At 35.4% G+C, this 22,843-nt stretch overlaps 1 protein-coding gene across 3 annotated transcripts in view; it reads left to right on the top strand.

Moving 5' to 3' along the window:
- The window catches only part of grn (GATA binding protein grain), a 122,057-nt gene that overhangs the window by 43,231 nt on the left and 55,983 nt on the right, over window positions 1-22,843 (top strand). For all 3 annotated transcript variants that reach the window (XM_070105472.1, XM_036368804.2, XM_036368805.2), the window contains exons 3-4: window positions 11,407-11,687; window positions 12,516-13,485. In XM_070105472.1, coding sequence (XP_069961573.1) covers window positions 11,407-11,687; window positions 12,516-13,485 — 1,251 coding nt within the window. The remainder of the gene's footprint in view (window positions 1-11,406; window positions 11,688-12,515; window positions 13,486-22,843) is intronic.

Consider the following 22,843-nt stretch of genomic DNA (forward strand, 5'->3'; position numbering starts at 1 on the left):
CTCTTACAAGTAGAATGATAAATACAAAAATTTTAAAATTCGTAACAGTGTTAAAAAATTAATAAAATATTGAAAAATTTTAAAACAAAAATGTAAGTTTGTTTTTGCGGAAAATTTTTTTAATTAATTTAAAAACTTTTAAGAGCATGAATATTAGAATTCTAAAAATCAACACCTCAGAACTAACTTAAAAGTTTTTAGAATAATTCAAAATTTAAAAACCAAAATTTTCGTAACTTTTTACATCCGAGTTGTTTAAACTTAAAAAAAAATATATAATTAAATCTAAAAATTGTTAATTTTTTTTAATTAACAAAAATTAAAAAAATATTAATAAAATTGTGAAAAAAAATTTACACAAAATATATTTTTTAATATGAAAAATATTTTTAAATTAATTAAATAAAAGCCAAAAAAAAAACATGTTAACTATGTAAATATACCATAACTCTAATTAACTACATTACATAATGTGAAAAGCTCCATTACACTTCGCACTATTTTGTAATCGCAAAGCGATCAACTTACCATAGAGAAAGCATATGTCAATGCAGCATTTAATTTGGGTAAAAGGTGTCATCAAACACTTCCAACTGCTTCCAGATAATCGCGGCAAACACTAGGCGCAGAAAGAGACTGCGCGCGCCATCAAAGGCATCACACAAATCAAGCAAAAGCATTTCAATTAGTGAAATGAAGTGGACACATAATCAGCGCGTAGATAAAGTAAGACAGTAAATAATCGAAGGAGAGCGATGCAAAGCGAAAGGCTGGCGAGATGAATAGACGAATGCATTAAAACCAAAAAACAAAAAAAAATGTTATCGAGCGCGCCAACTGGCAAAGTGAGCGGAAAAAAACCGTACAAAGACAATCTCTACGCTTGAAAATGGCGAAAAAACGCTGACAGTTTTTCTAATGGAACTCTCAAGCGCAAAAGAAATGAAGCAGATAGTAACTAAAATGGATTTGTAGAGGTTGTGATGGGCACCGAAATACAAGCTATTATATAAAGTGGGTAAAGTGCGATGTGGAACCTTTTCGGAAACTATGCCATACAAAAAACCGAAAAACATACACAATAACACACACATCCACTACAAAGCAACGCGCGGCAGAGTTTCTGCACAAAAGCCTTTTCAATCTATTTGATGAGATCTAATTTGAATGTGATAGAGCGCACAAACGGATATAAAGACAGATTAGACTATGCCACACTAGACACACACACGCGCAAAGACAGACACATACACATACAAGTGCATAAAAAAAAATTAAGGAAAAGCAGCAGAAGCGCTGAAAATGAAATCCTGCCGGAGCACAAAATCAGTTGGCTGAAACAAAATTGTAACCGTAAGCGAGAAAATCGCGATAAGGCGTAAATGAAATTGTGGCAGCTCAGCCTGGCAGCGTCAAATTGAAAAGCGAGTTGGTTCGAGAAAGGGCGTTCGCAGTGCATGAAAGTGTTGCTCGCCGCACAGTGGAAGGGAAAGATGAGCGGAAAAAAATTAAAAATCACTAAAAGGATTGCATTTTGTATATATGCGACAAGAAACAGCAATAAGAGTATACGGCGCTAAAGTGCTGTGTAATCACGGACTGAGGCAGCCGCAAGGATATGCAGCAGCAGCGTGACAACGTCAAAGCGGATAGAGATAGCGTTAGCGAGACAGAGACAAAAAAAAGGGATGCTTTTTCGCAAATTAAATTTACACTTTGGTTTCCATTTTCGGATTTTATTTCAGTTTAGTGTTATATTTGCTGTTTTTTTTTTTTTAGCCGATGCTTTTGTTCCAAATAATACGAGTTTATAATGCCAGAAATCTTTTGCGTCTGCCAGTTATTCAGCGCTCAATCGTCAGTCGGCTAGCCAGCCAGCCAGCCAGCTAACGTTATCAGCGCGCACAAATCAAACGCGCTAAGCAAAGGATTAAAGTGTCATTGTAGTGAAATGTAACGAATGCCGAGAAAAGAATAAAATTGCTCGACAATCAACGAAATGTGTTGATGAGATGTGAGAAAAAAGACTGAGATGAGTGTGTCATTGCTTGTCGCCGCAAATGTGCGATGATTATCTTACGGGATTTGCTGGTAGCAAGCCAGTTGATTAGAGCGGCAGCGCTGTGAGGCGATTGCAGCAAGGATAAAAACTAATTGTACAATTCAAGCGTTACACATACAAACTACTATATATATACATCTAATATATAAAATTCTCTTATATATATATATACGCATACGTGTGTATATTATATAAATATGTACATTTTCCTTCTGCCTTACCCTTTATCTTCACAGTGCAGTGGGTCAAAGTTCAGCTGCCTCCGCTGCCAGCCAACTATAATCAATCATAAAGCAACTGTGTGGCTGAGAAACGGCGAATGAGTACAAGCAATAGTGTTGACCTAAAATGCACTTTACATCACCTTGTCTGCCAACTACCTTTCAAGGATACTTTGCCCAGAGATATGCATCTGCTTAGCCGGCAAACTCATTTTTCTGTCAAATATTTCCTTAAACTCAGGACAAATGCTCTCACTTGACCCTCACACAAATTGAATCGTAACGAATTGTAATGAAATATTTTTATATGCGCGCAGGCACACATACATACATATGTTGAGATGTATATGAATATCCGTTTTTTTTGTTTTCGAAATTTATAACCTGCCGCTATACAGCGCCTTGCTGGCATTAATCGCTACGCAGGATAACAAAGCGTAAGAAAAAAGTCGCAGCAAAAAAGTGGTTTCACCTGCTCGGTCGCGCCGAATGAGTCGTAGGTGATCCTCGCTGCAGCCGACTGCTGATTACCGCACACTTCGGTCTTCTAGACACTTGCATAGTACACTTGATGGTGGGCGGGTTCTGCTTCCCGGGGCGTTGATGCACAAATGTATTGTACTTCAAAAGGAAGTGTTTTTTCTATTTGAGTACAGTTTTGTGCGATAAAATGGCTTATGTTTTGCTAAGCAATTATTAATAGAAATAAAATAGCGGTCAAATATAAGAATTCGAATAATTTTTGCATATATTGCATGCCACACGCATTTTCAAAGACTCTAGCAGATATAAAGAGTATTTTTGGAACATTATTTTACCATTTCTTTAAAGCTTTAGATCTTTCGAAAAATATTTGGAAAGAATTTTTACCTTAACCAAAATTAAGTCAAATAATTATTAATTAATTTTATACATTTTTATTAATAGCAATGTTTTGCACATAACTGTTCTTATGACAGACATTTTACAAAAAAAAATTAATAAAAGAAATAAGCAATAAAATGTACTTAAAACGTTAAAAAATTATTAATGAATTTTATAAAATTTTACTGACAAAAATTTTTTGCACCCAACTGTACTTCCAGTAGAGACATCTTACACAAAAATATAAATAAAAGAAATAATACAGAAAATATATTTAAAATGCCCAGTTTTTCGGCGCGTGCCACATAGTATACGCAGACAAGTGGCCGTTGCTCCATTCATGCCACAACTGCAGCTGTAAGCGACGACTCTCGTTTCACACAGCAAACGCGCTGTCCCTCTTGACTGTCTGCTTGCTTTCCGACAACCGCTAATCCCCACTAAGCGAGGCAAATATTACACCTGCTCCAAATTAAAAACGCTTCAATGCTGCAACCGCACGCTGCAGCCTTCGGGAGTCTCATACATTTGTTGTTGTTTTTTCCTTTTATGACTAAGTTAGTCGCAGGTTATACACCCCAAGCGCGCTGCACTTACTTATTCATGTATGTAGGTGTGTTATGGCAGTACCACCAAAGTGTGGTAGCTATAAAGTATAACGGTTTCTTGTTGGTGGCATGCAACGACGTGCCGCAAAAGTATCGCGTAACTGCCACAAAACCGCGCGCACTTGTTCGCCAGGTCAGCGCGCGGACACCTTGACTTTAAACGCGCACGCACATACACATACTAACATATATACTTATACCTTACATCCGACTTGTTCGTATTAATTATTGCTATTATTCACTAGTAGATTTTTTATTCGTTGCACTTCTTTTCGGCGCTGTTTGCTTGTATGTTTGTAGGCGGCGCGCTTTGCGTGCCACTGTCTTGTTGCAAATAATATAAATATTGCCCATTTTTATTGTTAACGGCGGCACTGAAAAATATAAAAACACACAAACACTTACATATACATAATTTATATATCAGCAGCACTCATGTTGCAAGTGGCTTGATATTCGCGCCACAACGCGTTGTACAGAAATATTGAGTTATGTGCGTGGCATGCCTGCGCATACTAAGCAGTGGCCTGGTATGCATAATCATATAAATTATATTTAATAATAAAAGAACTATTTCAATTGAATGTGCGAAAATGTTGTTTATCGCCTCATATTTGAATTTATTGCCACACATTTTTGCATAAATATTTAATTGTTGATCATTTACATGCGTTAAATTCCTGCCGCTACTGCATTCGCCAGCTCTTTTCAGCTACTTTTTTTATCTTTTTTGTCCTCTATAAGCTTCTGCCTCCAACTATGTGTGTATGCCTGTTTGACTGCTTACCACACATTAATAATAATCGCACCTTTAATGCCGCTCAAGTGCTATTGCATGTCCCGCTATCTGCACATGTCAATCGCATTTATGATAATTCAATCTGTCTCGCTCGCACGTTACACATACATGCATATCTAGGTATTTGCATTAATTTTCTTTGATTTGTTAGCCACACATACGAGCGTACATGTATGTGTGCGTGTGTGTTGTGAGTGTTACTTGCATTAAACATGATTTATACAATTTAAATTACTTGCGAATTAGTTGGATAAATAATATCGCGTATTTAAGCGTTAAATGAATATTTGTGCTGAGTGACGCAGAAAGTGGGTCGGAAAGGTTGAGATTAATTGCAGACAAAAGACACGAATGTGAGTTATATGGGGCGTATAACAAGTGTGAATATGCGTAATTGTTTTAATTTAATATATGCTTATTATAGGTATGATGTTGAGAGAATCATTCCCGAAGAAAGCGGTGAATGAAATAATGCAATAACGGAATATTTCAAGTAACATTTCCAACTATAAATATTTTGAATTTTAAAATCACGTTATTATTTTTGGGAGAAACACACGCTTGAATATCTTACATACACCTATAATTAGCATGAAGGCTTAAGCTTAATATAAGTGAAAGCCTTTTACATATACATTTGAATTTACACTAATATGGTTTAAGATACACGAAATAAATTCTTTCTTAACATAAAAGTTTTCGTTTAACAAAATTGAAAGCGTACACTCAATTAGCATTAAAGCTTAAGCCTACTACAATATTAGTGAAAGCTTTCTATATGTACATATGTATTTAATGCAAATCTTTACTGTCTGAAATATACATAGCACAAATACTCCTAAATAGTTATATATTGGCATTAAAGCTTGAGTTTAACAATGATGAAAGCTCGCTTTATATATATAAATGTGTTAACAATACTACTGTGCAGTCGGATGTCTCTGAAAACACTTATTGAGAGATTATGTTTATATGAAAAGTGAGCTTTTACTTACACAAGTACAGCTTTTATACAGTTTTTGTATTGCTTAAAGCATTTACAATACACGAAATAAAACATTTTTGGGCTGGAAAACGTTTGTTTAACAATGATAAAATAATGAAAGCCCACTGAATATATAAATAAATGTGCTAACAATACTCCCGTGCATCTAAAATCTCTGAAATCACCTAAAAAGCTTTTAATGGAAGTTCACTTTTGTGTGAATGCTTGCAGTGAAAGCATTTGCATAAGTAAAGTATATTTAACGCCAATTATTACAGCTTACCAGTTTACCATTGATGATGAAAAAATCTTTTATTTCACGTTTATTATGTACTTTTATTTGAGGAAGCGCTATTGTATAATTCTTAAACTCTTTGGTATTCTTACAATATCTATGAAAAAAATCTGAAATATCAATATATTACATTTAATATTGAATAATATTCATAGCACAAAAAATTGCAATAATTTCCAATTTTTCCTCCAACCTGCAATGACATTCAAGCATACTTGTATAAATATTTATTTGTCTACATTTCCAAGTGTTAAAGAAATTTTCCAGTGATTAAATACCCAACACCCAGTTTGGCCTTTCTTTAGCTGGTTTTCACGCGCCGCAAACCGCTAATTTGCAGCGAAAATTACAAATTGTACACGAAGCGCGTACACGCACCAATTGCTGGAAAAACTAATAAAATATGAAAAAAGCAATTTCTCTGCGCTCTTTAAGTATATATTTTGGTATACAATTACACACAAGCAAAAAGTAATATGCAATCACTGCAGCATGCAGCATGCCACACGCACAACCGCCGCGCGCACATTTATGACTTAATTTCTCACCAACGAGCTTATCGGCACAGCATCGCACACATCATAAATTGACACCTTATTAATTTGCGGCTGCGAAAAAAATACACATGATTACATATGTGAATATGTGGCATGATTAATATGTATGTGTGTGTGTGTGTGCGCGTATGGGCAATTGCGCATGCGCGGCAAAAATTGCCGTAACAATTCGCACGTTATGCGGCGCTGTCCATGTGTGTGTGTGTGTATGAGATGTGTGTATGCAATTAAACCGGCAGCAGCAATATACCGGCAAAAAAACAATATAAAAAATTTATAAAAATACAAATAACTTGCATATTTTTGCACACTCCGCGCTGGCGAATCACAAGCGGTATTATTTAATTTTTATTTATTTTTTTCTATTTTTTTCAATTTTTATTTTGCTTCTCGTAAGCAACCCATAATTTTCAACTTGCAACCAAGGCAAATTATACAGCGTATTATTGCAATAATGACGCACACGTTTGTGGCAAGCTTGTTCAGGCGACTCCCTTTGCACGTCGAAATTATTTTTGATCATACTTTTTTTCTAAATTACAACGCCATGCTTAAAATCAAATGTTTTTAACCGATTTCCGTGATCGGCCTTTCAGTTGGCGCGCAAATGTGGCAAGTGTTGTGGCAATGTGCCAACATGAGTGCGCGTTTCAGGTGCAACAAATTATGTGCTCATATTTCGGGCATTTTTATTTATATTTTTTATTGTTGTTTTGTAGATTATTCAGTCATCACATGATCACTTCACACAATAAACCAATGTATAAGTCATCAATGGATCAAAATCAATAGTTGTGGCACTAAAAAAACATTAAAAACATAGGTATATATATTTAAATATATGAAAAATGTGTGATTTTACTCGTCCGTTGACTAGCGCTGAACGTGATGTGATCACGTGATCTCGCGCTCGCGCCCAGTGATCGATCAGGCAAGCAATTGCGCAATTGCGAGCGCACAGCTATCACTGCCATAAATCCGTTTGTTTGTTTGTCCGTCTGCTGGTTTAATATTTAGACAAGCGCAATAACTTCCCCAACAAAAATAACAAAAAATAATGAAAGGTAGACACTGCTTATAGTCCTACGTGTATTTTAATTCAATAATCATTTTCACTGGCGATCACCTGCGCTTCACGCGAACGCACACACTCGTCGCGGCCCTAACAATATACGAGACGAAAAATGCGAAAATGTGTGGCTCCGCAATGAAAAAAGAATCGAAAGAGATGTATATGAGCAAGCGCAAAGCACCTGAAGTCACTTAGGCCAGGCGCTCGTCGCAGCAAGGCAGCACGGCCATGCCACAATTGCTGCCACATAATATCTATAATCAGACACACGTACATATAATATTGGCTAAAGAACTGTTATTAGGATAATCAAATGGGAATTATCAAGCGCAACGATCGACAAGATCGCGCAATGGCACTCACCACAAACAACAATAACAACGGTACTCAAAGCAACCAGCAGCCGGCGCGTCGGTAGTAACAACGAACGTTGCCGTTTCAGCAGCTATGCGGCCAGTTAGATGAATAATGCTGCTGCTGTCCACTTGGCTGCCGTTGCTTTCGCTATTACTGGCTGCCGTCTTGACAGTGGCTCATCTTTTTCGCGATCTGTGTTGAAGTGCGTCGATGTTGTGCCGATATTATTGCTCCGCTGTTTTATGGCCAATATTAAATGTTATTAAATTTTTTTTATATTTTGCCTTTATCGTACTCCACCACCAGCCACATAATCAATCACAAGCGCATAATCCATCACGATCTGTTGTGTTGTAAGGTAAGGCATGTTGTAATAATTGTGCCACAATGCCAGTAGTTTGTATGTAGTGCGGTGCAAAGGCTAATATAAATTACAAGTGGAAGCAATGCAATTGAAATTCGTAGAAAGTTGCGAATAATTCTTGCTGTAAATATGATGTATGTACATGTATATAGATTTTACAAATTGGTGCATATATTAAGGAAAAACCCAAAAAGTATTAAAATATTAAAAATATATATATATATATGTTTCATATAAAAATTCAAATTTCCTTACACTTGGGAAACAAAATATATAAATTTTAATTCCATTGTTAATGCTAAAGAAATAAAAATTTTGTAGTAACTAAAATTTGTGTTGTAATTATTTAGTTTTAGCACTCATTAATGCTTTTAAGAACAGATTTCCTTGTTAGACTAACTGCTTTTATTTTAGTACTCTATTTTAGCACATATTTGTTTTACTAATTTTTTATTTCTAATTACATATAACTCTTAGTACTTCCATTTTTACTAATTAATTTTTATCTTTTAGTACTTGACTTCAATACTAATTTTTATGCTTTTACTTAAATAAAAGTTTTAGTACTAATTTTCACGGTATTTCAAATACTATTATTTAGCTACAACATGTAGTGCTAGATTTCAGTACTATTTTCCACGTTTAGTCCAGAGTTATTAACCCTTTTTAAATATAACACTATTTTTCTTCAATATCTAAACTTTAATACTCATCTTTGCTTTACTTTTATTAATGAAATTTAATAATATTGACATTAGAATAGAGCTGCTTTTCATTATACCTTTCCTAAGAATATTAGGTTCAAATTTTAGCTTGAAATACAATTTTCATATAGACCACTAATACTACTGCTGCTTAGACCAAACTTTTAGTAATACATTTTAGTACTCCCTTTCGTGCTGATTTTTCTTCTATTACACAGACGACAAACTTTGTAATATATTGTAGTAAAGGCATTTTTTAACTTATTAAAATATTACTTGGGAATTAAAAGTGGCATCAATTCATATCAGTTTTATTTTAGTACTTAATTTTAGAACAAATTTTTATTACAGTATTGTCACTAAATATATACATTAACAATGACAATCACAATTTATAATAAGTTTTCAATATATCTTCTAAGTTTAACATTTAGTACTTTAAATACTATTATTTAGTTACTGCTTCCATAATTATTGCTTTACCAATCATCTCTCTTTCATTGAATTGTTTACTTATTTTTAACGTTTGTATAACTTCGAATTTTAGGTTTCATCTTTAGCTACTATAAACACTGAGCACAGAAGTGCTAAATTTTTAGCACACTCTAATATTTTTTCCTGTCGATACTGGCATATACGTCAAATTAGTTGCAATTTTTTACTACCTTGAGTAATTCATTTTCTTCTCCCTTTCATGCTACGATTTGGGTAGGCTATGCATTATATTAAATGGTTATCATTTAATCCAAACCTGAATTTCAAATATATAGAAAAAGTACTTCGTAAGCATTTACTGTCGCTCTTATCACACAAGGATGTACTACTTTGCAGTAGGATAGGATTGTCTATGTACAAAAATAGCAATAAGCTTTAAAAAGTGCACAGCAGCGATTAACTGTGCGCAATCCACTTCATTTGCTATGCTACTTGCTTTGCATTTAGACTCACACACACATGCACACACGCGTTCCACACATATGAATTGAAGTTATTATTTGGCGCTCGAGGCTTAAAATCAATGATAATAATGATAATAACATTGCATTTCGCCTGCCGGTCAAACGTTTGTGGTGTGTTGCACGACAGGACCCAGGCAAATTGCCATAACAGGACAGCTGATGCGGAAAACCATATTGTTGCAAGTTACTGGCACAGCTGCGCATGCATTATACTTTACATTAATAGTTTGCACTCACCAAACTGTGGCAAAACAGAAATTAAATAACATTAAAAGGCAAAAAATAAGCATAATCCAAATATATAATGCAACGCAGCAAAGCGCCAACAGCATGCCACATAAATCTCACTTGGTGTCTGCTAAATTATACATTTCAAAAAGCATTAGCTTGCAACGCTACCAGGTACAAAGCATGTGTACGCGCGTACAAAGCGCTGCTGAGGTGCAAACAAAAAATCAAAGTGGAAATGGGATCAAATGCGGCATGAATCATGCGAAGTGCCTGCCACATCGCGGCACGGCCGCACAGCAGAAGCTGCAATTGGCGGTAGTTCTTGACAACACGCGGTGGCAGCTTTGTTGTTGTGGACGCATTAACGCGCACACTACTGCCGCACAGCAATCGCCTAACTTGCCACACAAATAATGCAAGTGTAGCAAATAGTATGTACCATATGTGTGCCTTAGCGGCAACGGCGGCTTGATCGATCTCCGCATGGCTTAGGGATAAAGTTTAACGCGATTGTTTATGATACAAATTAAACAATTTATGACAATGCAAAAGCCGCCGTCGCAGCGCACAGCAACAAACACAAAATTCAGCTTAATACAGAGCGTGTGTATGTGGCCGCAACACTTGCCGCCGTCGCAGCGCCTTTGTATGCAAAACAACTCGCGGACGCAAGTGTTGCATAGCACAAGGCATTGTGTTGCATGACGTTCGGTGGCAGCATACAAAAGCAGCACACACAGAAGCTTCAGGCGAATTTATGCTGTGTGGTGCGATCAATCGAACGATCGGCCGATCGCACGATCGATGGCTTTGTCGCTGCCGCTATATGGGTTGTGGCAGCTTTGCATTGCTCCGCGCGCAGCGGACAACAATTGGACGGTGCCATACAGACGTGGCAATAAATTATTTATTGCACACATATGAATGTATGTAGGTGCATGGTCGCGCTGTTGCCTCAAATTTTTAAAAAGTCATTTATTATCGAAATTTTATCGCTTCTGGTCTCGCACTTCGGCGACCCTCCTCCAACGCTTGCGCTGCGCATAGGCGTTTGGCCGCAACTGCATTGTAATTTTTCGCGCGTAATTTTATTATTAAACCGATTTTTCGGCGTTATTTTTTAAATAAATTTTCCCATAATTGATTTAATGCGCGCGATTATCTTTAATTTATGTAAACACATTGCTACAGATATGCAAAATAATTACAGCTGCAGCATTTTTCTTTATGTAATTTCGCAATTCTGCATTGTTGTTGTTTTATTTATAGTACTGTTTTTGTAATATTGTTATTATAATCGTTCGTTTGTTTTGTTGTTGTCGTTGCAGCATCCCGTATGCCATCGTCCCATACATCACCGCAAGTGTGTCGGCCGCACTTTCATCCGCCTCTCGGTTCGTGGCTTACCAGCGAGCATAAATCATTCGCACCCGCCAGCCCATGGGGCAGTCCGTTTGCATGCCCCCAAGATCCACAGGTGGACCATAAGGTCGGCCAAATTGGCCAAAGCCATCAGACGACGGCGGGCCAACATTCATTTCCATTCCCACCGACACCGCCAAAGGATTCCACACCCGATTCAGTACAAACCGGTCCATCGGAGTATCAGGTAGGCGCAATCAAAGCAATGTCGAAGGATAATTGTCAAAGATCGACATTATTATTAAATTAATATATGCAAAAAAACAAAAAATAATTAAATAAATAACAAAAAATATAAGAAAATAAATCCCAAAAATAAATGTAGAATTAAAAAAGTAATATTTCTTAGTATGCATAAACATGCAGAAAATGAATCTAAAAAGAGATAAAAACCTGGTTTTTATATTTTTATAAAATTAAAAATATATAAAAATATCTTAATTTATTTTTTTATTAGAAGGGAAAATATATATCTTTTATAAAAAAATATAAAAAAAGTTGAGTTAAAAACTATTTTAGAATTAAAATTTCAACAATGATTAGTTTACTGAACATTATTGAATATAAATTAAATAATAAAAAATAACATTAAAGAATAATTAACAAAAAAAATACTTTGAAAATAATTCCGATTTTTTAATAATTTTGGTAAAGTTAATTTTGAATAAATACCTTTACCTGAAAAATCTCGTTTTTACTATAGGATATACTCGGAAGAGTTAAAATACATACATATTTAGTTTAACTAATTTAAAATTTATCAAACATTAAAATTTTAACAAAATGCTAATTTACAGCGTAGTATTGAGTATAGAGAAAATGAAATAATAAATTAAAATAATATTTAATAAAAAAATATATAATTCATACACAACTATACTTCATAAATAATTCTGATTTTACAATATTTTTTTGTTTTTCATTAAAATTTAGTTAATTTTGAACAAATACCTACCTTTAAGAAAAATAATAGTTTATAAATATGTATTTAATACTCGCTCCTTCTCGCCCATAGGCCGTTGTGAACGCGTTCATGCACCAAGCGCAATCGACCGGCACTACCTCAATAGCGGACACGAGTTGTGCGCTGGACATAAAGCCCGCCATACAGAACGGCCTCGGCAGCCTGACGCACAATGGCAGCCAGCAATCGTCGGCGGCGCCAAAGCAGCGAGAAGGTACCAACAACAATAATAATAATAATAATAACACAAATAACAACAACAATAATACAGCGAATAGTTCGCACAACAACAACGGCAGTAGCAATAACAACAGTAGCGCGAACAATAATAATAACAACAACAACTCCGCCTCCGCAGCGAATAACAGCAGTCACAATGTACATCCACACTCCTCCAGCGCCAATACCATATCCCTGAATGGCTCCAGCCTATTCGATGGCACCGCGCAAGCGCACTACGCCAACAGTTTAGGCAATAGCAGCAGCAGTAGTGGACTCGGTGTGGGTCTTGGCGGTAATGGACTCACAGCGAACTCGTCGCTTGGCAGCGTCGGCAGCAACGCGAGTGCTATGGGTGGTTATGACGGCACCTATGCTTCATATGCCGCGCATCATCATTTGGCCAACACCTCAGCGGCGGTGGCACATCATCAGGCGGCCGCTGCAGCTGCGGCGGGTATGTTTCAAAGTTCCTCAATGGCAGCGGCGGCTGCAGCGCGACACAGCATGTCGGGCAGTCATCATACGCATCATCATATGATGGGTGGTGGGGGGTCGGCGAGTGTGTCGTCCGGTCTGGGGCAAAGTCATGGTGGTATTGGTGGTGGTGCTAGTGGTATGAGTGGAGGCGGCGGCAGCAGCGGCGGTGGCAGCATTGGCTTAGGTAGCAGTTTGGGTGGCAATATGTCGGCTAGTCACGGTCATGGGCATGGTCATGGTCATAGCCATCATACGCACGGCCACGCGCACAGTCATAGTCAAGATGTAAAGCCGACGCGTACGAAACCGAGAACCAGTGCGGGTAAGCAAGACAAAAAACTGACCCATTTCATATGTAAATGTGATGGTGTGGGTGAATAATATTTGTATGTCAAACAGGAGCGGTGTTGTGCTGATGATTACTTCATTTACAAACAAGCTACTGGCTACAAAACTAATTGTAATGGTTGTAATGCAAATATGTACACAAAATAAATAAATTGTGGTATTCATTACTTGCTATGAATCTAATCTAAAAATACAGGGATTTTGAAAAAATTAAAACATTTTTAATTTACTTTGTTTTGTAATTATTAGTTAATAATAATCGTTCAAGAAATTGTAATGATTACAAAATAGTCTATTTCGGTAAACTTCATCATAATTACAAATAAAGGTTTTAAAGAACATTACTCGTTATGTAATTGAAATATTTTATGGTAATGATATTGTAATCGGAACAGAAAATTACTATTAAATTGTAAAGTTAAGTTATTAAACAAGTTTTGTAACAGTTTTAGCTACAAGTAATCATACATGTAAAAATCTACTAATTATTAATTCTATTAGAACTAATCTCATCTCAGTCAAAAAAAAAAAAATATGCAAAAAGGACTTAAAACTAAATACGTCATTTTTAATAAAATGTAAACTATAAATTATCACATACACATACATATATTTTGAAACTGTGTTAATAGGAATCGAGTAATATAATAATAAATCAAGTAATCAGAGTAATCATAGGCACAACTATGCTCAGAACATTCATTACTAATACCATTACCCCTTTTGTTATTCAGTGTATGTTTTTACTAACACAAATATTATTTAAGTTAATATAATTTTTTTCAGTGTATTTAATTTTTTAATTATATTTTTGTATAATTTATATGTATATACTTAAAGTAAATATTTTCACCGCACTAAAGGGTCAATTTCGCAAAAGTTTACATTAAAGGAAATGTAAGACATACAGTGCCAAAAAACTGCGAAATTAAAAAATTTATTTCGCTAAAATCTGTTCATCTTAAAGCAAAAATAATAAAATTTGATAAAATACTCATTTTACAGTACATTTTGAAACTCAATTAATCAAAATATTAAGCGCGCTTTATTCCAACGAAAATATGTATTGAAAAAAATCATCTCCACCCGCGTTCGTGACTTTTCGTGAGAATTTCACTCACTTAACTTTTAGCTCTTTTCAAGTGTTGCCTTTTCAAAACAGAGATAAAGAGAAAACCCTTACAGAAAGGCATCTCAACTATTTGCAGTACGCAGTCGCGCTTTTCTTACACGCCACTTGTACGAGTATGCTAAATTCAGTTTCCGTTCCGTTTCTACGGCTCATCAATGGCTCAGCCTCAGCACAGAGGAAATGCGAAAATATTTTCCCGCACTTAAGCATGCTCAGTTAGCGCTCGAGCGGTTAGTACATGTGTGCGTCAACCCTTCACCTACGCGCTTCCGCATGCCAGACAACAAAGTGTTGCACGGCGCTGCGCTGCAGTCAAGCTGTGCTTATGCAAATGCCTTTCGCTTGCCACATAACATTTTACTTTATTTATTTTGTGTTGTTGCTTTTGATGTGCGACGATTTTTATGCGCGTGCGAAAATTTGAAATGTCAACGAATACACATGTTTAGCTTTATGCTCACTTTCTTACAAGCTATGCACTTGTATTTCTTCTGCTGCTGCTTGAGGCCTCATCCGTTTCAGCTTTCCGCTTATTTGCATGCGAGCGTTTTGAGGCTGTGTTGTCAGCAAGCGCGCGCGTAACAATGAAAGCTGCATTTCTTGCATTTTTCCCACTACAAATTGTTGTTGTTATTGTTTTATAAATTAATGACTTTTTATTTGGCGTTTGCAGCAAATGCACTCAAGGCATTGTTAATTACTTCAACTCTCTCTATGCCGCCGATTCTATTCCATTTCTCTAGAGCTACTGCTTTTTCAGTACTCGGGTAGTAGTTGTTGTTATAGTTGTGTTGTTTTGCGCCACAACTTTGCATTTGACAGTGCGTTCGTTGTGGCGTGTCGCAATTCCGCTGCACCTGCCGCCATAATCAGCTTTGCTACTATTCTGCTCCTTTTTTGTTGTTGTTGTTTTCGCCAATGAGTTCTTCTTCATGCATAACTTTCGCTTTGCCTTAAATGTGTGTGCGTATATATTGTGGCCGCTGTAAGTTCATCTGCACTTCACTGTTGCCAGAGCTCCACCACCAGTAAGGCTTCCTTCCCCTGTCTTTTTTACTCTTCGCTCACTTTTTGTACCTTGTTTATCTTAGCATACCTTTTTTGCTCTTCTTCGGTAGTTTTTGAGGACTTGTCAGTTTTTTCGGGCACATGCTCTTAGGTGCATTTATGCGTGGTCACTTTTTGCTCTTTCACGCGGCATCCTCTTTTTAATGGACATTTTAGTTAAGTTAAATTTAATAGTTGATGAAATGTACGCAATTTCCTTTTAATAATTAAAATATATAAAATTCGCATTTTGGCACAAAATTGGTTTGTGTCAGTATGTATGAACGTATATACATATGCATCTACAAATACATATGCATATCTCCGAAAATCGTTTTAAACGTGGATTTTGAATATAATTAAGCAAATATTTGTGGATACCTCCGAGATTAAAGTCTTCTGAATCTTTTTCGAGAAAATCTTGTCTTTTTTATGGTAGATTATATTACGGTTTCATTAGGTACGCGAATATTAATTCAATGTTTAATTGGGTTCAAAAAATAACCAATTTTTAATTAGAAAACTTAGCTTCAAGCTTTTAAAGCGAACACTTAACGTATTTATAATATATGTTATATTTATACTTTTTCATAATTATGGATAGTAGATATTAAATTTGAAAATATCTACAATGCATAAATATGAAAATCGAAAAATGATATTTTCAACTTCGTGGATAAATTTAACCTTTTTAATATTTAAACAAGGAAATATTGGTTTTTAACTTTTTGTGTGTAAGTGATTCTGAAATATTTGTAAAGACACATTTAAAAAAATTTAATTTCTGTGTGTCATTAAACAAAAGTGTACAATGTACATACAATGCATTTAAAGTTTTCAGTAAATATTTTTCGAATATATATTTTCAATCTTCTAAATCTAACTTTCGAAATAACAAGTTTTCAAAACATTAATACGTTTTTATGCCTAAAAAAATGCTATTTAATAATTACTTAAAATACTTCGCTTAAATAAATAATCATTTCCAAATTTAATTATCCATAATTTAAATAAATTAGATTTTTTTTAAACTTAAATTCGACATCATTAATTAAGGATTAATTGCTAGTTAAACTTTATATTCACCCACATCCGACTTTACTTGAGAAAGCATTTTAATTTAGTACACTTTTTTCAACATTAATTATTAAATTTTAATTAAAATTAAATTAATTTTTTATAATTAAATTTTTGCACTGTGTCCCGCCACACTCCCTGTCTGGCTTAAAACGTTGCACACTTTACTTTAAATGTTGCACAAATTGTGAAAAGCACGTTGCACCACCACGGTTCCTGTAGAAATTTTCAAATACAAACTTTTTAGATTTCTAAATTATTTCCTTAATTAAATAAAGAAATAAAATGAAAAAGTGTTGTGAAAATATTAAAGTTTGTATTTACTAAATTGAATTAAAAAAATAACAGAAATAAAAAATTATTTTGAAGTAAAAACACGGCAAGTTTCTGTATCATTTATTTGTTGGCTCCGTTCCACCACACTTTTGAGAGTAAAAAATGGAACAAACAGCGGGTAAAAATCACTTACTTTGATATTACCAAATAAAGAATTAATACCAAATAAAATGATACCACTTCACATGGGTATCCTCATACGCTCTTATTTCCCAAGTGGATTTTAAACAACTATTCCTTTAAGAATCATGAATGAAATGTGAATTTTTTGACAAGAGAAAGCCAGCGAGTAGAAGCCACGAATCCCAAACGGGTTATATAGCTTCAGTCAGCTTTTTGCGTCCGAAGTTTGTATCTTAAGTCTTTTGTTAGGCGAGTGCTGTGTAAATTGAAGTGTCACTTGAAGATTTGTAAACTTAAAGTCAAACTAAGTTAACTTGAAACAAACTAGGCGTTCACCTAGCAACTGAATTATTTTTCAATATCCGCCACTCTCGTTTTGTAAACGCTACTCACAGAACAAATAATATGTTTGTACTGCAAACGCGTCAAATTTTCTGACTGCAACCCTCTCCTTTACCTTGTTAAAAATAATTTTACATACAAAAAACCAATTTCTACAATTTTTAAATTAAATTTTCACTGCTTAAATTGTTCTCAAACAAACTCAAGCTATACAATATAAGCATGTAAACTCAGGTGCGTCGCTTAACTCTTTAGTTGGCTTCATATACAATATATAGTTGTAGTTCAAAATTGTTGCCAAACAACAACAGAGAGAGCAGCAAGTGGCGCAAAGCGTAGAAAATTGGCAAAATATCAGTAAAGTGACAAGACAATAGAGCAAATGAAAAGAAGAAGAAGCAGAAGCGTTAAAGCGAGTTGAAAAAATTAAAAATAAAACTCTGGTAGCAAAAAAATACTTGCTTACATACATGTGAGCGAGTGTACTGCAGGCCTGGCCCACCGTGTCGCATTTAGTCAGCGCTGCGCTTAACGACAGACATCAAAATCACCATCAAACTCATTGTCACCAACAGCCAGGCAGTAAAAATGAAGAAGAGTAGCCAGGCAAGTATTGTAGCAGGAAAAAAAGAAAGCAAAACAATAAAGCATGTGTTATAGCTATAAACCGAGTGAAGGCCAGCTAAAGGTTGTTGCAACGCAGGCTTTTGGCTTACACCTAAATGTTTGTGTTTTTTGGACTTTTTTAATATTTTTTTTTTAAACATTTTTTGTTGTTTTTTATTGTACTTTTTACCAGTAACTTTTTAGTTTTATTTTTTTTGCAAGTCTTCATCAGCTTGACAGTTTTCGCTGCGTCACAGATTTCGTGCCACACACTGCCATACAAAATTGTATAAAAAAAAAATTTTATATTTAAAAACTCTCGCACACACACACAACCACGTATACGAAATGTACAAAAAAATAACTGCGGTCGCGTCGTTGCTTGCCGTAGCGCCAATTCAAGCTATTCAAGTCTTCATTGTGCGCTATTGTTTCGCGCTCAACTTGTTGTTGCGCCACCGTCACCGCTGGCTGCTAGTCTTGTCATTATTGGCTGATTTTATGGCTGGGACGACTATTATTGCAGCCGTTGATTGCGAGCTTCTGCTGTGCCTGCGACCAAGCCGTGCGCCGGTAGCCACCCTCAACAACAACAACAACGACAGTCAGCCAGTCAGAAATTCAGCGACGCATCGGCCAAGCAGCCGGTGTCGCCATGCCACCGATTATCCGTGCAACCATTTAAGCATTTAAACATTTTGTTATCGCTTCTTGGCGAGATAAGTTGGCAAAGGCGCAAGAACATGTGTTGTACGCTTGTGTGCAGTTGCAGTTTGCAAGAGATACATTTGTGCGATACAAGGCGATCTGCCTTTTTTCCTTCCAACAATTTTATATTTCACTTTTCAACTAAGCGTCTGCTCTTTTGCTTTTATTTGCTTGTGGCAAGTGACTTTAATGATTGCTCTTGACGCTGCATTTAACTGGCGCGCGGCGTCAAGAATTGTTGCTGCTCTACAATCGAAGACAGCATTTCAGTGTTGTGTGCATGTGTGTGTGTGTGTTTTGCTCTCGCTTGCTTTCATTGTGTACCTGGCCCTTTGTCACAGGTGAAAATAAAGTATGCTTAGAATGAAGTTAAGTAATTGATATGGTTTCTGGTACATTGTTTTTGGTGCCTTGACTTTATTTTGCGCTATCTTTTTGTTCAAATTCTTTTTGTCTGCTTGCAATTGTTTGCTAAAAGGCATATTTTTTTGCATGCGTTTGCGGCTGCGCATTACGTTTGTCCGATTTGACAGGCCAAACGCGAGCAGACACGCTTTCAAATGCATTCTGGGAGATGTTTAAGTAAATGGAGCTGGTTTTTATGGTGAAACGAAGCGCTGGGTGGGTTAGTTTGTAGACTCCAGAGTAGTTTACGTATCGCGCTAGTGGGTTAATACTTTTTCTACCCCCTTAGTTTTATTTTCTAGCGCTATTTTGTACTATTTTAGCTCAGATGTGCATTTTTTATTGCGCATGCGCAAAGCAATATTTCCGTTTTGTCTTATTTAACTGGTCTTCGTTCATTCACACTTATTTTAATCATGTGTTATTGTGTGTTTTCTATAATTTTTCGCATATTCTTGCTTTTCGTTTATTTTCAACGCTTCTTTATTTACTGTTTTTGTACTTTAGTTTTTGGTGTTTTGTTTCTTCAATAACAATATACTATACAATATGTATTTGCTCACATCATGTGTTTTTTGTCTTGTTCACCAACGCAAAAACAAAAACTAAAATTGAAAATATATATAGAAATTATCAAAAAAAGCACTGTGTTCTTTGTATTAAATGTGCCAAATCATATATAAATGTTTATGCAACATTGTAAAATATTAACATAACATAAAATTTATTGTAGCTGCACTCATCCAACTAATAAGAAAGCAAAATTTGCTGCTGCTGTTGTTGTTTTGTAATCATGTGCTGAAGCACCTCAAATTCAGTGTCATTGTGTTGTTATGTATGCTATAGGTATAATAATAATAGACATACTTACTTATATTCAAGTTTTTATCAAGAAAATATAATAAACATATAAAGGGAATTCAAATTTAAGAAGAATAACATATGCAAAAATAAAAGAAATTCTTAAATGAGTCAAGGCCATATAATTATTTATTCGCATTTTTTCATTACGATCCGAAATATTCCGAACCCAGTTAACACCAATATTCACACAAATAAAGTTAGTCGAAAACACTTTTTGATATTAAAAAAAAAATTTAAATATACTTCATAACAAACATGATTTTCCTCAAACGACTTTATATTAAAAGAGTTCCCCTGCTTCGTAATTATAAAAAAATTCTCAATAATAATGTTTGAAAAATTAAAATTATATTGCTAAGTTAACCTAATTATTAAAAAAGATATTATTCCCTTCATAAGTCCGTCTATGAAAAAATATAAAAATATTTCTCTACTAATCTCTCTATAAATTTTTATATAAATGTAAATCGAATCATTAAACCGCTTTTCTTAAATTATATGTATATCATTTTTTTAATTATGTGTTTTTTATTCTCATTTGGAGTTTTTTGTTATTTTATATTTATTTCATTATGTCATTTGATTAGTTTAATTCACTTTATTTTATTTTATTTTATTGTACTTAATTTAATATAATTTAGTTTTATTTTATTTTTTTTATTTTATTTTTATTGTGTTTTTTTGTTTTTGATCCACCACATATTTCCCCTCATTAGAAATGTAATCCACACCCCAACTAAAAAAGTATCTTCACTCAAATCGCCCCTAAAAATCCGTTAAATAGGCATATTTGGTTTCTCAAACTTTCACCCTCGGCTCATAATTCATATTCTCACAAGAATAACTTCATCTCTTTAGTACTCCAATAAGTAGACGTTTAATTTCACACACACACGACACCACACGCCAACCCAAAGCAAATACAACATCAATTACTAGCAACAGAGCTATTAAAAAATTCTTAATAAAAATGAAAATTGCGAGAAAAAGTAATCAACGGACATTTTATTGCCCACGTATCGGTGAGAACAAATCAAAGCAACCAAAAGAAATTATACAGAATCAAGACAAATCATCTTATCAATTAAACAGACAGGCGACAATGCCAACAAACCGCTACAAATGCGTGTGTGCGTGCGTGCGTGCGTGTATGTAATAGTTGCTGAGAGCAGACGCCAAGTGTCAAATAAATGGCTAAAAGAAAAATGTGAAAGAAGGCAACTAAAATCTATGTACTAAAACAACAGGCAACATTTTCAGAAAACAACAACAACAATAATAATAAAAAATATGTGCTTAGTTAGACAGCGACCGCAACGCCAATTGTCACTGAAATACTTGTACTGCACGCCACGGACCCAACGAACAGGTTGCGCACGCACCCGCTTACATATTGAACCGAAGACGCAGCCTCATACCGAAGTGTGTACGAATTTCCGAGAAATCACAGTGTCATGTAGCAAAAGGTACAACAACTAGCCAATATTTGTAAGCAAGAATTACAGTTATAACTACTAAATCATAGTGGCAGGAGCCCCCAAAAAGGGCCAAGCCGTACCCACACGCATACATACCCGCATATGTATGTATACCTATTTTTTTTATATATTGTAAGCAAAAAAGGGCGAAATTAAATATTATTTTGAAACCTACAACAACAATAAGAAGTGGCAACTGAAGAGAAAAATTATTACAACCAACAACAACAACACAAAGGTGGGAATAAAAAATATATATAAATATAAAAACTGTCACTGCTTGTCCACAAATAAATATCACACGGCTAAACATAGCAGCCACAACAACAATAACTAGCTTAAAGCAAGGCAAAAACAAGAACAGTTTGTTGAAGGCAAAATGAAATTAAAACAAAAGCCAAAAGATAGTAAAATTATATAAAAAATATTTAATGGTCGTAAAATACAAACACACGCACACACACATGCAAGCTTGTATAGAAATGTGGCAGCAGCATCCAGCGGGCCAACAGTGTGGCATATCAAAATTCTACGTATAAATAGTGAACAGACTTCATGCAACAACAATAAAAACAACAACAAAACCAAGAAAACACACACATACCGTTCAGCCCGTGCGCCTCCCGCACTCAACGCATTGCCTCATTGCGCTGGAATCTAGAGGCGCGTGGTGTCGACAAAATTCTTATTAAAATTACATGCCACAGAGAACAAGTAAGTGAGAAGCATGCTCGTACTAGTTGGTCGCAAAACGGTAGTAAGCGTAGTGCCCGAAAACAATGAAACTAAAACAACAACAACAACCACAAACAGTAAAAACAACACCAAAAAACAAAACCATTGAAAAACAACAACAACAAAAAGCGCTAGCGTTAAATATCCATGGCCGCACAACCGGGCGGTCAGTCAGCGTGTGAGTGAGTTGCTGCGCATGGCTGGAAGGCTGAACGGCCGACTAACTGGCCAACTGACTGGCCGGCTGCTGTGTGCGAAGGTATAAACATCATTAACTCACTGATTTATTAGCGTTGGTCCAGCGCGGCGACAATGCGGTCCGCCGGTCGGCCGGTCGCTCGGTTAGGGCTAACTGCCGTGCTACTAAACGTCGCCAAGCGTCAGCGGCTGTGACAACCCCGGGAAGAACTGAAAGAAGAAATTAAAAAAAATTGAATTTTTTAAATACAACTCCACGCGTTTTTGGACTGTCCTGTCTG

The sequence above is a fragment of the Bactrocera oleae genome, chromosome 2 (genome assembly GCF_042242935.1).
Source record: "Bactrocera oleae isolate idBacOlea1 chromosome 2, idBacOlea1, whole genome shotgun sequence".
Taxonomy (NCBI): Eukaryota; Metazoa; Arthropoda; class Insecta; order Diptera; family Tephritidae; genus Bactrocera; species Bactrocera oleae.